This window comes from Vulpes vulpes, chromosome 1, assembly GCF_048418805.1.
Source record: "Vulpes vulpes isolate BD-2025 chromosome 1, VulVul3, whole genome shotgun sequence".
In the NCBI taxonomy this organism is placed as follows: Eukaryota; Metazoa; Chordata; class Mammalia; order Carnivora; family Canidae; genus Vulpes; species Vulpes vulpes.
This window is the reverse complement of record NC_132780.1, coordinates 131,256,862-131,273,844: the sequence shown is the minus strand read 5'-3', so window position 1 is coordinate 131,273,844 and position 16,983 is coordinate 131,256,862. Positions and strand designations below refer to the sequence as shown.

General features: G+C 49.3%; 2 protein-coding genes across 6 annotated transcripts; both read left to right on the top strand.

Annotated features, from left to right (window-relative positions):
* The first annotated feature begins 138 nt into the window (after positions 1-138).
* PSMB8 (proteasome 20S subunit beta 8) lies at positions 139-4,212 on the top strand. 2 transcript variants are annotated; one of them, XM_072729067.1, is made up of 6 exons: positions 139-202; positions 1,761-1,908; positions 2,068-2,179; positions 2,617-2,746; positions 3,123-3,327; positions 3,888-4,212. In XM_072729067.1, exons 2-6 carry the CDS (start codon positions 1,818-1,820, stop codon positions 3,974-3,976), a joined length of 627 nt encoding a protein of 208 aa, XP_072585168.1. In that variant the 5' UTR covers positions 139-202; positions 1,761-1,817; the 3' UTR covers positions 3,977-4,212. The 2 variants fall into 2 exon arrangements, with proteins under 2 accessions (XP_072585168.1, XP_025846451.2); XM_025990666.2 differs by lacking the exon at positions 139-202 and adding an exon at positions 787-991.
* Positions 4,213-5,775: 1,563 nt separating this feature from the next.
* TAP2 (transporter 2, ATP binding cassette subfamily B member) lies at positions 5,776-15,618 on the top strand. 4 transcript variants are annotated; one of them, XM_072729039.1, is made up of 13 exons: positions 5,776-5,893; positions 5,984-6,206; positions 6,673-7,173; positions 7,264-7,378; positions 8,924-9,054; positions 9,334-9,539; positions 11,125-11,322; positions 11,477-11,605; positions 12,945-13,133; positions 13,276-13,449; positions 13,640-13,799; positions 14,151-14,287; positions 14,907-15,618. In XM_072729039.1, exons 3-13 carry the CDS (start codon positions 6,681-6,683, stop codon positions 15,084-15,086), a joined length of 2,112 nt encoding a protein of 703 aa, XP_072585140.1. In that variant the 5' UTR covers positions 5,776-5,893; positions 5,984-6,206; positions 6,673-6,680; the 3' UTR covers positions 15,087-15,618. The 4 variants fall into 4 exon arrangements, with proteins under 4 accessions (XP_072585140.1, XP_025846446.1, XP_072585148.1 ...); XM_025990661.2 differs by lacking the exon at positions 5,776-5,893 and having other exon boundaries at positions 5,896-6,206; XM_025990663.2 differs by lacking the exons at positions 5,776-5,893; positions 5,984-6,206 and adding an exon at positions 6,294-6,559.
* The last annotated feature ends 1,365 nt before the right edge of the window (positions 15,619-16,983 follow it).

Here is a 16,983-nt window from a genome sequence, read left to right as displayed (position 1 = left end):
GCTCCTCTCTGAAGCGGCACCTGCCCGGGTCCTTTCAGCATAATGGGCGGGGTTGTCTAGTGAGTCTCGTCCATTCTGGGAGGGCCTCGGTGTGTGACGTTAACAGTTGCCGGGTAGGTTAGGCCCAGCCGGGTTGCAAGGAGGGGCGGCGTTTAGAGGACATCCTCCGTGGTGCTCAGAGGAGCGAGAGTCCTGCGAGGAGGTGCGCGCCCAGAGGGCGGTTCTTGCGGGCGGCCGTAGGTTAGGGAGCCCGTCGGACGAGGAGAGGCCCTGAAGGACCAAGTCCAAAGATTCAGAGACTGCGTCCTCGCCCTGGTGCCGCCTTCCCCACATTGCGAGTATATTCTGCTGCCGGTTGCCCCAGAACCTGCCCCCACCTACTCCTCTTTCCCCGACTTTTATAAAATGATGTTCCTACGGACGCCCCAAGCCCCGGAGGTGAAAAGTGCCCCCAGCTTCTTGCTGACTTGCAGCTCTCTGGTCGGGGCTAACTAAGCCTTGGGCGGTAACAGCCCCCCCCCCCCCGGGGTAGCTGCTCCAGGGGTCGCCCGCGGGGCGGCGTGTTGGTGTGCCCGCCGGAATCTCAGCGCCAAGGCGGCTTTCGAAGCCGCTCGCTGCCCTTCGCCCCGTCCGTTGACCGTCTGACACCCTGTGCTCCCCCAGCCGCCGTAAGGGCGGAGAGAGGAGCCTGTTCCCAATACGATATCCCTGGTCTCCAGCCGCCCACTGGCCTCCTCTTGGAAAGGGCAGGGGGATGTGGAAGAAATTCTGGTTCCCTCCCCTTAGGGCTGCGGGGCTTTCGCTTTCGCTTCCTTCTCCGACGGTTTCTCGGTCTTGGGCGACAATGGCGCTGCTGGAGGTGTGCGGGCCCCCCCGAGGGCCGCGGAAGGCTTGCGCTTTCCCCGCCTTGGGAAGCCAGCTGCGCTCGGACCCCGGACACTACAGTTTCTCCCTCCGATCTCCGGAGCTCGCCGTCCCCCGGGGAATGCAGGTCGGGGCCCTGAAGCAAACCCGGGCGGGGAAGGGGGGTGTGTGTTAGCAGGCGGGGAGGAGGCGCAGAGGAGTGGAGGGTCGCCCTTGAGACCACCCAGACGCCGGGAACCCAGGGGAGGGGGCATCCTTTAGTGAAGGAGAACCTTCCAGAACCCGGTGCCAGGGAGGAGGCCACGTGGGAATTGGGGCTGACCGCTCAGGGTTAGAAAAGATTAGGACAAAGAGTTAGAGGTGTGGTGGAGGGAGACCAGAGGGAGACCAGAATCGCCAAGCCTTTCTCCTGGGGCGGTCCTTTGCTCTAGGGGCTGTGGAGTGCCTCGGAAAACCCGGGAACTTTGACTGTTGGCCTCTCTCAGCCACTCAACGTTGTGTGTCTTGGCTCAATCACTTCGTCTAGGTCTGGGGCATTGCTTCGGTAAAATGGGGATATTATTAATAAGACGTGTTGTGAGGGTTAAATGACCTATGAATGGAAAAAAAAAAAGCATTAAAGTCGGCCTTAAAATGTTTAGTTACGGTTAACATTTATTTCCTTTCTTATCCATTGAGTGGGAAGATGGAAAAGGCTGGCGTCACCTGCTTCTTCTTTTCCTTTTCCCAAGTCACATCCTTGTAGAGATGGGTTATTAACTCTTCCGGTTGTTAATGGTTGGAGAATTTCTGCCTATCTTCTCACTCCCAAATCCTGGTAAATCCTTATCCTTTCCTAGAGCCCTGTGTTTCAGAAGTTTGCAGGGCCCATTTCTCTGCTTTTTCTCTCTCATTAGCCCACTGAGTTCTTCCAGTCCCTTGGTGAGAATGGAGAAAAGAACATTCGGAATGAGATGGTCCATGGCACCACCACACTGGCCTTCAAGTTCCAGCATGGAGTGATTGTGGCGGTGGATTCTCGGGCTACTGCTGGGAATTATATTAGTGAGTGTGTGTGTTCCCCCCGGTAGAATATGGGGAGCTGGGGTGCCTCTCAGCAGGAGCCCAACATCTGCACCAAAGCAGAAGAAGATACTGATTTTGGACACACAGGGAGAGCTGTGGGGGTCAATCTACCTCTCTCAAAACTCCATCTTCTTGCAGGCTCCTCAAGGGTTAACAAGGTGATTGAGATTAACCCTTCCTTGCTTGGCACCATGTCTGGCTGTGCTGCAGACTGTCAGTACTGGGAGCGTCTGCTGGCCAAAGAGTGCAGGTAGGCCAGGCCTCTTATTGCTCTCCTAAGCCCAGTGGTCAGTCCTGGATCTTGGAACCTCCAGATCACTGCTGCTCATCCTTTCACCCCAGTGCTAATGTAGCATTTTGGTACTAATGTAGCATTAGTACCAAAAGAGCCTTTTGGTGATTAAAAACCTTGTCCCAGATCTCAGCTTGTACTCTTGCCAATAAGCCAGATAATTTATCAGTTATTTAGCACTGACATCATCAACCCTGGTGGGACAGTGTCATTTACTAGGATTTCTTTATGTGGTTTAGATTCTTTAAATTCCAGATCTCTCCCTGATCCCAAAACCATTCTTCTTAAATGCTTGTCTCTTTAATTATTTCCTGCACATCAAGTGGGCTGCTCAGACAGCTAGCCTTCTCCTGCCACCTCTGAATCTGCTGCCCCCACCACCCTGTTGTACCCAGGCTGTACTACCTGCGGAACGGGGAGCGTATCTCAGTGTCAGCAGCCTCCAAACTGCTCTCCAACATGGTGTACCAGTACCGGGGCATGGGCCTCTCCATGGGCAGTATGATCTGTGGCTGGGATAAGAAGGTACGTGCTCTCCATTCTTCATATTCCCCCTCGACTGATGAGAGACCAGATTCCCCATGATACACTTCCATCCCCTCGCTTAAAGGATGGGTGGCACATAGAACACTGGGTTATAGAATTGTTCCAGCATATCCATGGACTATTTCTGGGTCCAGATAAGGACCATTGTTTTGTAAGCTTGTTCCTTTTGTTGAAATAGCTGATTCCAACTTTTCCCCCCTAAAGTTCTATGGTTGTTACGAAAGTGCTCTCCTAGTTCAAATGTTTCTGGGTAGTTCTTATTCTTTTATCCACTTTTTATGGCTCACACTTGAACCTGTATATTACTAAAAACTCCCTCTCCGACTCCAACTTGGAAACTTCTTGCTTCCTATAGGGTCCTGGACTCTACTATGTGGATGAAAATGGGACTCGGCTCTCAGGAAATATGTTCTCCACTGGCAGTGGGAGCACTTATGCCTATGGGGTCATGGATAGTGGCTATCAGCCCAATCTCAGCCCTGAAGAGGCCTATGAACTGGGCCGCAGGGCTATTACTTATGCCACCCACCGAGACAGCTATTCTGGCGGTATTATCAACAGTAAGAAACCAATGCTACCACCCTCCTGGGTGGGGAAGGGGGATTTGAGATTGGGAGAGTTAGAGAGGGCAGAGTGGTAGAGATAAATAAATAAATCTTTAAAAAGGAAAGAAAGAAAGAAAGAAAGAAAGAAAGAAAGAAAGAAAGAAAGAAAGAAAGAAAAGAAAGAAAGAAAATCTTTTTAAAGATTTATTTATTTTAGAGAGAGAGAGAGAGAGAGAGAGCACATGTGTGAGAGTGGTGGGTGGTGGGCGGGGAGGGCAGAGGGTGAGAATCTTCAAGCTGAACCCACGCTGAGGGCAGAGCCTGATGAGGGGCTCGAACTCACAACCCTGATATCATGACCTGAGCCAAAACTAAGAGTCAGATGCTTAACCGACTGAACCACTCAGGCATGAGGAGGAGGTTTTTGGCATCCAAAGAGGGGGCATTGAAGTTTCAGTAATAAAGTATGTGTTGAGGGTATGTTTGGGCCTATGATGTTGTCATCTTCCACATAACATCAATGACAGGAACTTGAAGTGAAAGGTGACTCCATGTTCATTCTCATTTGCCCACAGTGTACCACATGAAGGAAGATGGTTGGGTGAAAGTGGAAAGTACAGATGTCAATGAACTACTGCACCAATACCAAGAGGCCAATCAGTAACAGGGGTGGCTGGGCATGCCTTTTCTGGCAAAACCTGGTCAACTCAGGGACTTGGGTTGGCTTATACCCCAGAGCAAAGGGAAGCCTAACCTGAGCCCCGAGGGAAAGAACCAGGGGCCAGTGGGGGTAGGGTAGAGTTTACCTTCCTGTGTGTTCTCTTGTTTCAGGTAGCTCCCCCCTACCCCACCCTCTGGGTGCCCCACTAAGTAGAATAAAGGAAAATGGTTATAAATTCATTTGTGTCTTGGGTGAGTGGGGTTGGGGCTGGGATTGTGGGAAGGGGATGGGAGATAGAAAGGCTTTCCCTGAGAAGAGACTTGAACCCCAACCTACGAAATGGGGCCTCACCAAATCTTTCTCTTGGGTTTTCCTTCCGAGCTCATTTCTCCATGCCCTCAGGAAGGTCAGTCAAGATCTGTGGACACATATGTGCCATTTAATTTAGGTCAGGGTTCTCCTTATAGGGACACAACCTGAAGACTCCTGTGTGGTCCATTATTAATGGTTTGGGTGTCTGGGAGTAGAGTGCTAGAACAACTGTCTTTGAGTTTGTGGAGTCCACTGAAAAAGCTTCTATTTCACATGTCTATGGTGATTGTAAGCATGATACATTTACTTCAAATAATAGTTTGGGGACACTGGATATTGAATGCAAAGTTGGACATTAGGGGTTCAATTTCATGATGTGTCATGCTCAATTGCAAGATGACAAGACCATGATTGAAGAGGAAGAGGACTCCCTCCCTGAGGAGGGAGATATGAGGGAAAAGTAAGCAGGTTAGGAAAATGAGACAGACATAATGAGGTTTTCTGAATCATGCTGGAGCTGCAAGGAGCACAGACAATGTCACCTCTTAGGGAGAGTGAGTCAAAGAAAAAACTTGAAAGTAGTTAGCAGCTGAATACAGAGCTTGCTTCCCACCCCCACCCCCACCCCCCACCCCCCATTTTGAAGAGATTCTTAAAATCCCAGAATGGCGAGGTTGGAGAAATTTTAATAATCCTTTACTTCAAATACCCCTCCACCCCTGCCTTTAAACTAGAAGGAAGTCACTGGTAAACATACTAGTAACATTTCAAAAGGATGGTTTGGAATTCAAGTGATCCTACCTTTGGGGATATTTTGAGTTGGAGAGGCAATTTCTTCTTTCTTTCTTTCTTTCTTTCTTTCTTTCTTTCTTTCTTTCTCTCTCTCTCTTTCCTTCCTTCCTTCCTTCCTTCCTTCCTTCCTTCCTTCCTTCCTTCCGGTTTTATTTATTTATTCATAAGAGACACACACAGAGAGGCAGAGATATAGGCAGAGGGAGAAGCAGGCTCCCTGCAGAGAGCCTGTTGTGGGACTTGATTTTGGGACCCTGAGATCAAAACCTGAGCCAAAGGCAGATACTCAACCACTGAGCCACCGAGTTACCACACTCCACCTTTTTAAAGATTTTATTTTGGGGAGGTAGTTTCAATCTGAAGAGCTATTTCTGGGATAAACCAACCAGCATGTTCCATAGATGGGCTGTGGGTCAGGCAGGAACTATAGAATCCTGTTTAGGGCTTAATGTACAATAGACCAGGAAGCAAAGTCCATTCTCCTCATATGACAGAGGTGCTCCGAGAACATAATTTGAAACGACCTAGAGGCATTCTGAACACGTCCTCTGCTCAAGGTGCCGTATTGAGGAGAGCAGATGAAGATAAAAAGAATCAGGGCCTTTCAGCTCAAAATCTGTGCAAGTGGAAACCCATTTAGGCCCTGGTGAAAGTGTCTGGAACCCTATATTTAGGAGAGATCTGAGTGTTTCTCGCTCAGGATCTGGCTCTGTCTTGATCCCAGACCCTAACACTGGCGCCTGGATTGGAGAAGAGGCAGTTCTCAACATAGGATCAGAGCCTGAGGCAGTAGGAGCTTGAGAATCAGAGCTTGAGGCAAGAAAACCCAGTTGTTCTCCAATTACAAAGCATTTCAGTCCCTGAAATAGCTTTATTTCACTTAATAACAATTTAAAACCCTTGCAGGAGCTTTCTGTTCCGGGGTAACTTGCTAAGCGCCGGAGGCTCGAGGCTCGCGGCCCGGCGTGGCGAGCGAGCGCCGGCTCCGCCCTGGGCTTCGGCGATCGGCAGGTGTCGCGCGTCCCCGCTGGTCGCCCTGCTGGGAACCGGGGCCCGGTCTGGGGAAGCGAAAGTGAAAGTGTTGGGTGCGGGGCACCCCGTTTGCCGAGTGTCGCCGGCGCGGACGAAGGTGAGCCAGGCGAGCGCGTTTCCGAGCCCGGTGCTCGGCACGTAGCGGAGAGCGCTCCGGAGCTGCAGTCCGAGGCCGCCGGTGGGTTCGCGCGGCCGGAAGCCGCGAGCGCCGACCCACGCCCCCGCTGGGCGCCCCCGCGCCCTCTCTGCGGGCCCCCGGGCAGCGCGAGGACGCCGGGCGGGGAGCGCAGGCGGCTCCGGGGAACGCGGCGGCGGCGGCGGCGGCGGCGGCGGGCGGGGGGTCGCGAGAATTTTATACGGGCCGAGGCTCCCTCCGCGGGCGGGACGCCCTCTGTCTGTCACAAGCGGGGCGTACTGATGGGCCCCGGGGACGCAGGCGGGCCTTTTGGGGTACGACTGGGTAAAATGAGAAGCCGAGGGACAGGTTGGGCCTAGTCGGGGTGGTGAGCATAAGGGCAAAGATGGGGACCCCACCTCTGTAATTGCTCATCTTCTTCCCCCAGCTAACGCCATGCGGTCCCCTGACCTGAGACCCTGGGCCTTCCTGCTGCTGGCTGACTGGGCTCTGCTCTGGCTGCTTCAGGGGACTCTGGGGGCTCGCCTTCCCCGGGGGCTTCCAGGCCTGTGGCTGGAGGGGACCCTGCGGCTTGGCGGGCTCTGGTGGCTGCTAAAAGTGGGGGGGCTGCTGGGACAGGTGGGGACCCTGCTGCCCCCGCTCTGCCTGGGGACTCCGCTCTTCCTCTCCCTGAGGGCCCTGGCCCCAGGGCTCTTGAGCGCCCCCCTAGTCACAGTGGCTTCGGCCCCCTGGAGCTGGCGGCTGGTGGGGCACGGGGCTGCGTGGCTGAGCTGGGCAATGTGGGCTCTGCTGAGCTCCCCGGAAGCCCGGGAGAAGGAGCAGGGCCAGGAGAACAAAACAGACTTGATGTGGAGGCTGCTGAGGCTCTCCTGGCCAGACCTGCCTTACCTCGTCGCAGCCCTCTTCTTCCTTGTTGTTGCTGTGTTGGGTGAGTCAGGAAGAGGGCCCTGGGAACTGGAGGTGGGCAAGGGCCCTTGGTGCCAGCTCGGTCATCTGTTCTCCTTCATACCTCTCTCAGGTGAGACGGTCATCCCTTACTATTCTGGTCGTGTCATTGATATCCTGAGAGGTGATTTCGACCCTGACGCCTTTGCCACCGCCATCTTTTTCATGTGCCTCTTCTCCGTTGGAAGGTAGGTGATGCTCAATTGGATCCGTTTGCGAGCGCCTCATCTTTACACGGCTGTCCATTTCCTAGCTCTGTTGTCAGGTCCTTTTTGTACACCGAGCATAAAATACTTAAAATATGTGTGAGTTGTTTATTCACCATTCTATTTCACACACTCATCCATTCATTCTTTCAATCCCTGTATTTACCAAATTATGCTTCCAATCCATATTTGCTGTTTGCTGAAAGCAGTTACTCAAAAGTGTACTTCCTATTGATCAATTCACTGCCTTTTTTTTTTTTTTTTAATTCAGTCCTCAGTTCTCTTTGCTTCTTTGCAGCATTTGGCCTTAGAATAGCCTCTTATTATTATTGATCTCTTTCTTCATTTAGTTTTTACGGACACCCTTTCTACTTGCCAATCCAATCTACCGCCCCTGCAGAACTTATTCTCCTTCTCTGGACCCTTAAATACAGCCTTTCCTCATGACTCAGTTCTTTGATTTTCTCTGCAGATCCATATTTCTACACCCAGCTCCAATCCTGTAATCCAGTTGCCTCCTTGACATTCTCATTGGATAAAACCCACTCTTAACTTACACTGCACATACCCAGAGCTTCAAATGTATTAATACTCCCTTCTGGTCTTCTTGAAAGTGGCCCCGTCTTTTATTTCCACATATGAAACAATCAGTTTCCTAGGCTCCAAGCATCAGTACTGTTGATGCCTTTCTTTCTTTTTTCTTTCATTTTCTTTCTTTTATTTAAATTCAGTTTGCCAACATATAGTATAACACCCATGTTGATGCCATCCTGATGTTTAGACACTAGCCCCAATGGTTTCTGCTTTCAAGGTATTTCTCTTGCGGCTCTTTTCTGGCCATTCTCTCTGTGATTGCCGGAGCTCAAACCCTCCTCATTTTATGTCTGACTGTGCCAACAGCCTTCTAAACATAGAAACCATATTTGTGAAATACTTGCTTCTCTGCTTTCACATTTTTCCTTTAAGTTTTGCTGTAAAAATGGTTGGTCTAAGAGAAATCCTCAGCTCCAGGGACGGTAGAGATGAGGGAATAGCATGTCTCTGGGGCTCCAGAGAAGGGGTGGCCAAGGGAATTCATTGCTGCAATTCCTACAATAAAGTAGGAAGAAGGACTTTGGGGTGGGAAGGAAAGAAACCAAGACAGAGGGGGAAGACTGGAGGGACAGATCTGAAGGAGACCAGATGGAAGCCAGCCAGAGGTTGTTTCTCTTGATAACATCTCTTAATTTCTATTATAGTCTTCCCTATGTCTAGCATGGAGTGAGCTCCATAAAAACTCGTGAATTTGTACGTGTCATGATTTTGTTCCCACATCTAGCTCTCCCTGGCCTGTTTCTCCTCCCCCTGTTTATTCCTGCCCTTCCCCTTGTCTCCCTCTCTCTCTGCTTCTCTTCTGCCTCTCATGGTACACTTTCTCCAACCTTATATTTCTTTTCATTCTGTGCTTTCTCCTCTGCTTCTCTCACTTATTCTCTCCTTCTCTGCACCGGTGTCCCCTTCTTCCCCCATCTCCTTCTTCCTCCACAGCTCACTGTGTGCTGGCTGCCGAGGGAGCTGCTTCACTTTCATCATGTCCAGAACCAATGTGCGGGTCCGGGAGCAGCTCTTCTCCTCCCTTCTGCGCCAGGACCTTGGTTTCTTCCAGGAGACTAAGACAGGTGGGGCCTGGAGTCCAGGTCTAGGATTCCCCTGGACAGTTCTTGTCCTTTAGTTACCTCCACCCGTAAACAGCCTCTCTTCCCACCTGTACCCATAGTGCCAGGGCAAGGAGCTTCTGTGCTCTCTTTTGGGACAGGGGAGTGAGGTGGCCTCCACTGGTCTCTGCAAGTGAGGGGGGTGTTTGGAAGTGGAGGCTCTGTCAATGGGGAAGGCTGTGACGGGGAGTCCCTGGGGTTCTGCCTTATACCTGGTTTCCTCACTGGCACTGTCCTCTACAGGGGAGCTGAATTCAAGACTGAGCTCAGATACCAAATTGATGAGCTGCTGGCTTCCTCTTAATGCCAATGTGCTCTTGAGAAGTCTGGTCAAAGTGGTGGGGTTGTATGGCTTCATGCTGAGCCTGTCACCTCGACTTGCCCTCCTCTCTCTGCTCAAGGTGCCTCTGGCAATAACTGCTGAAAAGGTGTACAATGTCCGCCATCAGGTATGTGGGGATGTTAGGGGATCCCTGTATAGTGTTTGTTTTTTTGCGATTGGCTTATTACTTTGGTATAATGTCCTCCAGGTTCATCCATGTTGTAGCATGTGTCAGAATTTTCTTCGTTTTTAAGGCTAATATTCCATGGAGGCATAGACCACATTTTGTTTATCCGTTCTTCTGTTGCTGGACGCTTGGGTTGCTGCCACCTTTTGGCTCTTGTGAATAATTCTACTGTGAACGTGGTGTACAAATATCTGCTTGAGTCTCTGCTTTCAGTTCTTTTGGATAGATACAAGTAGAATTGCTGGATCTGACTGTAATTCTATTTTTAATATTTTGAAGAGCCGTCAGTGTACTAGTTTTCACAGTGCCTGCACCATTTTCCATTCCCACTGGCAATATACAAGGGTTTCAATTTCTTCACATCCTTCTCCAATACTTGTTATCTTCAGTTTGTTTCTTCTTTCTTACCTTCCCCTGTATTTACTTAAGACTGGAAGTTTGTACTTTTTGACCACCTTCCTCCAATAAATCCCCTACCCCTGCCTCTGGTCTCTGGTAACTACAAATCTGATCTCTTTTTCTATGATTTTTTTTTTCTTCAGATGGCACATATAAATGAGATCATACAGTATTTGTCTTTCTGTCTGGCTTATTTCACTTAGTGTAATGCCCTCAGAGTCTATCTGTGTTGTTGTAAGTGGCAGGATTTCCTTCTTTTTTATGGCTGAGTGAAATTCTGTTGTATACATTTATGCACTGCTTTTTAAAGAATAATAGCGATTCTTATATTTTTGAGGTGATTTTTATTTCCACCATGGTTTTGATTTGCATTTCCCTAACGTTCAACATCTTTTCCTGTGCTTGTTGGCCACTTTTGTATCTTTTTTGGAGAAATGTCTGTTTAAGTTCTATGCTCATTTTTTAAAAATTGGGTTGTGTTTTATTTGTTGAGTTGTAGGACTTCTTTCAGTGTTCTGGATATTAGCTCCTTATTAGATACCTGATTTGGAAATTTTGTCTTCTATTCTGTGGGTTTCCTTTTCTGTTGATAGAGTCCTTCGATACACAAATCTTCTTTAATCTTAACGAAGACCAATTTATCTGTTTTTTTCCCTCTTTGTTGCTTGTGCTTTGGGTTCATATCCAAGAAATCATCACCAAATCTAGTGTCATGAAGCTTTGCCCTGATGTTTTCCTCTAAGAGTCTTAGCTCTGGTTTAGGTTTTTGATCCATTTTGAGTGTCATTCCCACCTTGTCCCTATCCCAGTTAGCTAGCTGTGGCTCCTTAGGAAAATTATCCCTTCTTTCTTCACTCAGACAGTGAGGGTGGTGTGAATTACCTTAAATGAAGGAGCAGAAAAAGCCTGTATCCCCTGCCCTATCCAGCACTGAGAGCTCATCATATTTTCTTTCCTCCCTCTTTACTCATTAGTCTTTCTGGAAAGAAATGTGAGGAAGGAGAAAAAAGGACAGTTTGATATTTTTAGGTCAATGAGTGGAGCATCCCCAGGGCAGGGATGAGACATAGGGGTCTCCTGTCTTCTGCTACATCAGCCCCTTGCATCCCCTGGCCCGCTTTTGCAGGCAGTGCTTCGGGAAATCCAGAATGCTGTGGCGAAAGCAGGACAGGTGGTGCAGGAGGCAGTTGGAGGGCTGCAGACTGTGCGCAGTTTTGGGGCCGAGGAGCACGAGGTCTGTCTGTATAAGAAGGCGGTGGAGCGATGCCGGCAGCTGTGGTGGCAACGAGACCTGGAACGTGCCCTCTACTTACTCTTTCAGAGGGTGAGAGGCTGGTGGCTGGCAGGAGTACTCAGTGTGGGGCCGGGGGAGCGATGGGAAACTTCAGGGCGTCCTGGGGACCCTGCTGCTCAGCGTGGTAGGAGTGGAGAAGGTAAAGAATGCGGACTCTTTCAGTGCCTTTCTTTTTGCCCTCCAGATGCTGCACTTGGGCATGCACGTGTTGATGCTGAATTGTGGACGGCAGCAGATCCAGGCTGGGGACCTCACCCAAGGTGGGCTGCTCTCCTTTCTGCTCTACCAAGAGGACTTGGGCCGTTATGTGCAGGTAAGTCAGGAGCCTGGGCATACTCTTTTTTCCCCCATTTTTCTCTCTGGTGAGCCTTGAGCTTTATTTGCTCCCCTTAAAAATATAATACAAATGAAACAAAATCCCAACTGATTGTGTTATGGGGGACTTCAAACATATGCAGAAAAACCAAAATACCTATAATGAGCCTGCATGTACCCATTACCTTCTTTAAAATTATCAACTCATGGCCAATCTATTTCAACTGTACCCCCACCCATATTATTTTGAAGCAAATTCAAGATACAGTTTTATCTATAAAAGCCTCGGTACATACATGTCTCTAAAACATAAACATTTAAAAAATATAGCCATGAAGCCCTTATCACACCAAAAAAGTTCAAATCAGTAATTCCTAAAATTTATCAAATACAGTGTTTATATTTCCGCTTGTCTGATACATGTAACATATGTGTATATATTACATTTATCTCTCTCATGTATGTCTGAGGTAGCATCAGCCATCAATGTTCATTGCCTAGGTCCATTATTAGGGGTTGCAAGACAGTGACACTTTACCATTCCTCCATTTATTCGCTGGAATACATCTATCCAGGAAAGAAGACTTCTCTTCATCCACTCTTTGGTAAACCAGTGGTACAGTCTGAGTAGGAAAGGTGGAATAGCATTTAGTTTTTTTCCTATATTTACCAGATTTCAAAAATAGTTACTTCATCTTGGTCTTTATTTTATAATTTTCCTAGATATTTGTGAGATGTCTTTTATGTATGGAGAACTGTGCTAGGTACTCTGTTGGCTGCAAAGATGAGGTGGGCACAGTGCCTGTTTTTTTTTTTTTTTAAAGATTTTATTTATTTATTAGAGACACAGAAACAGAGAGAGAGAGGTAGAGACACAGGCAGAGGGAGAAGCAGGCTCCATGCAGGGAGCCCGACGTGGGACTCGATCCCGGGTGTCGAGGATCACCCCTGGAGCAGAAGGCAGCGCTAAACCGCTAAGCCACCGGGGCTGCCCACAGCGTCTGGTTTTAAGGAGCTCCCTGTCTAGTTAGGCAAAACAGAACTTACTGTGCACAAGTAATACAGAACAGTAATTGGAAGGTCTGGGGATAGAAGGAGCGCTGAACAGGAGGAGTATGGACCTCTCTATCCTTTGTGTTGCAAATTGGCACACTGGGGTATTGGGTTGCCTTTACATTCCATCCAAATTGCACATTTCAAGTAGGCAATCCTTTTTGGATGAGGGAAGGAGAAGCCTGGCTTGGGCAGAGTGTGGCCTGGGAGTGTGTGAAAGCTGGGGAGTTGGTTTCTGGTGAAGCAACATTTGACTAGCTGACTCCTCCAATTCTCTTTTCCAGACCCTGGTGTACATGTGTGGGGATATGCTCAGCAACATAGGGGCTGCTGAGAAGGTGTTTCAGTACTTGGAACGAAAGCCAAACCTGCATCCTCCGGGGACGCTGGCCCCTCCCACTCTGCAGGGCCTGGTGGAATTTCAGGATGTCTCCTTTGCATATCCCAACTGCCCTGACCAGTCTGTCCTCAAGGTGCCTGAAAGGGGCCACAAGGAGGGAATGTGGACCCGTGGCTCTCAGGCAGCAAGGCCTCTGAGAAGTTGATCTTACCTTTGACAGAGAGAGAAGGGTAGGGAACTGAGGTAAGCCTCTAACCCTTGCCTGGCCTTTCCAGGGGCTGACCTTCACCCTTCGTCCTGGCCAGATGACGGTGCTGGTGGGGCCCAATGGGTCTGGTAAGAGCACCGTGGCTGCCCTGCTGCAGAATCTGTACCAGCCTACCAAGGGGCAGCTGCTGCTGGATGGGAAGCCCCTCTGGCAGTATGAGCATGGCTACCTGCACCGACAGGTGGGTGGTCATAGAGGAGGAGGAGGGATAGAAGAGAGGAGGGAAGAAGCGTGTGCAGAGAGCATGGGAAGGGGGGGTCAGTGGGAAGAAACCCAAGGAGTCCACTCTGAGAGAGGTAGGCCAAGAGGAGAAGGGGATCCCTGCCACGGGGGTTGATGCGCAGTCCCATGCTCCCATCTCCTCTGCACAGGTGGTTTCAGTCGGGCAGGAGCCTGTGCTGTTCTCAGGTTCTGTGAGAGACAACATTGCCTACGGGCTGCAGAGCTGCAGTGACGAGAAGGTGCTGGCAGCTGCCCAGGCTGCCAACGCAGCCAGCTTCATACAGGAGATGGAACATGGACTATATACAGGTAACTTCAGTCAGTGGAGGACCTGGAGCTGCTTCGTGGGGGCGTGGGTTGTGTCCCTGTGACTCTATCTGCTGTTTCCTTGCCCGATGTTTGGCTCCGACTTCCCCACCTTCTCCAGCACCAGGAGTTCTCAAGTTGCCCATCTGGTTTGTTCCTGACAGCCTCACAGCCATTGGTAGTGTTCCCTCTCTGAGGGCAGCCTAGCAGGCCCTGTCCTCCCTGCTCCTGCTCTCTTGTGAGCACTCCTGATGGGTGCTAGTGGAACTGCTGGTGTGCACTTGTCCCTGCTCCTGGGGAGGATGTTGTTGAGGCCACTTGTGTCTGAGGAAAGGTATTTCTCGGTTTTCTCAGATGTAGGGGAGAAAGGGAACCAGTTGGCTGTGGGACAGAAACAATGCCTGGCCATTGCCCGGGCCCTCGTGCGGGACCCACGAGTCCTCATCCTGGATGAAGCCACCAGTGCCCTGGATGTCCAGTGTGAGCCCGCTGTGAGTACTGGTGTGGGAGGGTGGGGGCAGTGGGCGCCTGAGGAGCACCCCTGAAGGATCAGCCTACACAGAACTGGGCAGAGAGAAGATGAACGGCTCACTGGTGGAGGGTAATCACTGGTGGAGGGGTGTCTGTGCTTCCCCGGGGGGCAGGGAGTGGAATGGAGGACATGGGGTGTGGAGACACCCTTCTTCCACAGCTTCCTTTACTACCTGCCTCCTGCAGTAGGACAGCTGAGAGAGAAGCGCAGTGTAGACTCTATCATCTACTCTTCCTGACTTTCATCTTTCACACCTCCTTTACCTGATGCTACAAGAGATGGTGCCCAGTTGGGATATGGTGCCCATCCTGTTCTTACTTTTCTTTTCTTTCTTTCTTTCTTTTTTTTTTTTTAAGATTTTATTTATTTACTTGAGAGAGCAAAAGTGAGAGGGAGAACACAAGCAGGATGAGCACAGAGGGAGAGGGAGAAGCAGATTCCCTGCTGAGCAGGGAGCTGGGGCTTGATCCCAGCACTCCAGGATCATGATCTGAGCCAAAGGCAGATGCTTACCTAACTGAGCCACCCAGGTGCCCCTGTTCCTACCTCTCTGAGGTATTATGATCCTCCCTCTTCAGCTGCAGGATTGGAAATCTCATGGGGACCGAACGGTGCTGGTGATCACTCACAGGCTGGAGACTGTGCAGAGTGCTGACCAGATCCTGGTGCTCAGGGAGGGAGAGCTGCTAGAGCATGCACAGATCCTGGAGGGGCAAGACCTCTATTCCCGCCTGGTGAAGCAGCTACTGGAGGACTGAGGCCCCAGGGCTCCAGGGCCCTTCTCCTGGCCATCTCCATGATCCAGAGTAGCTCGTGCTCCGAGTTTCCCTGGGCTTGTGCCCCTGGATAGTTGCTCCTGGAGCTGGGGGCATGATGGAAGTTTGGACCATGTGTGCTCCTACCACGGCTGGCAGTCGAGGTGGGGAGAGGTGGTGGTGCTGTCTGTGTCCAAGAGCCTCATTTCTCTGGTGCTGCATAGCATATTGTGGCATGATACATCTATTTAAAAATATTTTCCTTATTATGTAAATAGCACGTATTCATCAAGAAAAGTAAAACTAACCCTTGTTTCATTTCCCAGAGGTTGCCATAGCTACTATTTTGCCAGCTATCTTGTGTCTTATGTGTTCTTTGAGATAGATATTACCCAATGTGACATAAATATTTGTGAGGTTGCCTTTCTGTATCTTTCCCCATTCACACTGATGTCTGATATTTTGGAGGAGGCTAAGGTATGGAGGGGTAGAGTAGGTTCCTAATTAATAGTGTTAATAAAACATTAATAACATCTGTCTATAGAGTTTTAATGTGAATAGGAACTATGCTGAATGCTTTTCAGACATTTTAGTCCTTTTCCTCAACCCTGTGAGATTGGTTATCTCATCTTACAGACAAGGAAACTGAGTCTCAAAGAGATTAAATAACTTTCCCAAGGTTACACAGTGGTGGAGTTGGAGTTGAATCTAGGCCTGACCCCTGAGTCCACAATCTTAAACAATAAATTATGTATATCCTGTGTTCATAGTCTCGAATCCATAATCAGATCAGGCAAATAGCTCTGAAATCACTGCTTTCTCTCTAGTTCTGTTGTTATTATAACTTTCATTTAGTCTTAGACAATCCCATCTCCAAAGAGCCTTCCCCTCCATTGGTTCACGTCTTCTGGCCATTCTTTGTGAAGTCATTTTTCTTTCTAGCAGACACACAGGGCAACGTCACTTCTGTAACATCCTTCAAGTGTTCTTCATTCCTTTTCTGCTCACATCTTCCTCAGAGCATACGAGGTTGTGCAGCCCACTCACAGCACCCTTTCTGTTGCATTAAGCTCCAGCTGTGGCAAATTCCCTGCCCTCCTCATGTCTTTGTGCCTTTGCATATGGTGTGTGCTTGCCATTTCTTGAACTACCCTTTCCGATTTACCCCAAGTCCTTCAAGACTGAACTCAGGGGTCAGGTCTTCAAGGAAGCCTTTCCTGATCTCAGTCTGGAGAAAGTGTCCTCTCCAGGCTCTTCTATCACTCCAGGGTTTACGTCTTTCAAGGATTAAACTCTTTGTCTTCCCACCCCTCCGTTCTTTCACTAGACCATGAGCTCCTGGAAGGAAGGCCATATATCTTATTAAGCTTTATATCAACTCCCTGGCACAGGGCTCGATTCATAGTAGACCACACAAATTAGTAAAGCTTCTCAGTCTTCCCTTCACATGCCAACCACTGAAGATTCAAGGCTGTGTTCATTACTGCCTTTTGGGAGGGACTTACCTTTGAAGGTTCCTATTCTAGGAAAGAGAAAGTTTCACATTCCCAGAGACAGCAGGTACTTTCCAGTTCTCAAACGAACTAGCCAGAACTTCTGCTGTTTTGCCTTTTTTTTTCTGCTTGGCAACCCTTGGGAATAGGGTGGGGTCAGAGTAGGGAGCTTCTTATGCAGATCAACCTTTGCTTCAGTCTGCTTTTTGTGTCTTGAATATCACCTACCATGAAATACCCACTTTTTTCCTTCTCCTCCATTTTTTTTTTGCTTTAAATTCAATTAATTAACATATAATATATTATTAGGTTCAGAGGTAGAGGTCAGTGATTCGTTAATCTTATATAACACTCAGTGCTCATCCCATCATGTGCCCTCCTTCATGTCTGTCACCTACTTATCCCAT

Excerpts from the sequence above, each read along its gene's own strand:
- PSMB8 (XM_025990666.2), top strand. The coding sequence starts at position 845 with ATGGCGCTGCTGGAGGTGTGCGGGCCCCCCCGAGGGCCGCGGAAGGCT. Across the intron at positions 992-1,760 it reads CCGTCCCCCGGGGAATGCAG|CCCACTGAGTTCTTCCAGTC; the intron begins GTCGGGGCCCTG and ends CTCTCTCATTAG. Across the intron at positions 2,747-3,122 it reads TCTGTGGCTGGGATAAGAAG|GGTCCTGGACTCTACTATGT; the intron begins GTACGTGCTCTC and ends TGCTTCCTATAG.
- TAP2 (XM_072729039.1), top strand. The coding sequence starts at position 6,681 with ATGCGGTCCCCTGACCTGAGACCCTGGGCCTTCCTGCTGCTGGCTGAC. Across the intron at positions 9,540-11,124 it reads TGTACAATGTCCGCCATCAG|GCAGTGCTTCGGGAAATCCA; the intron begins GTATGTGGGGAT and ends CCGCTTTTGCAG. Across the intron at positions 11,606-12,944 it reads ACTTGGGCCGTTATGTGCAG|ACCCTGGTGTACATGTGTGG; the intron begins GTAAGTCAGGAG and ends TCTCTTTTCCAG.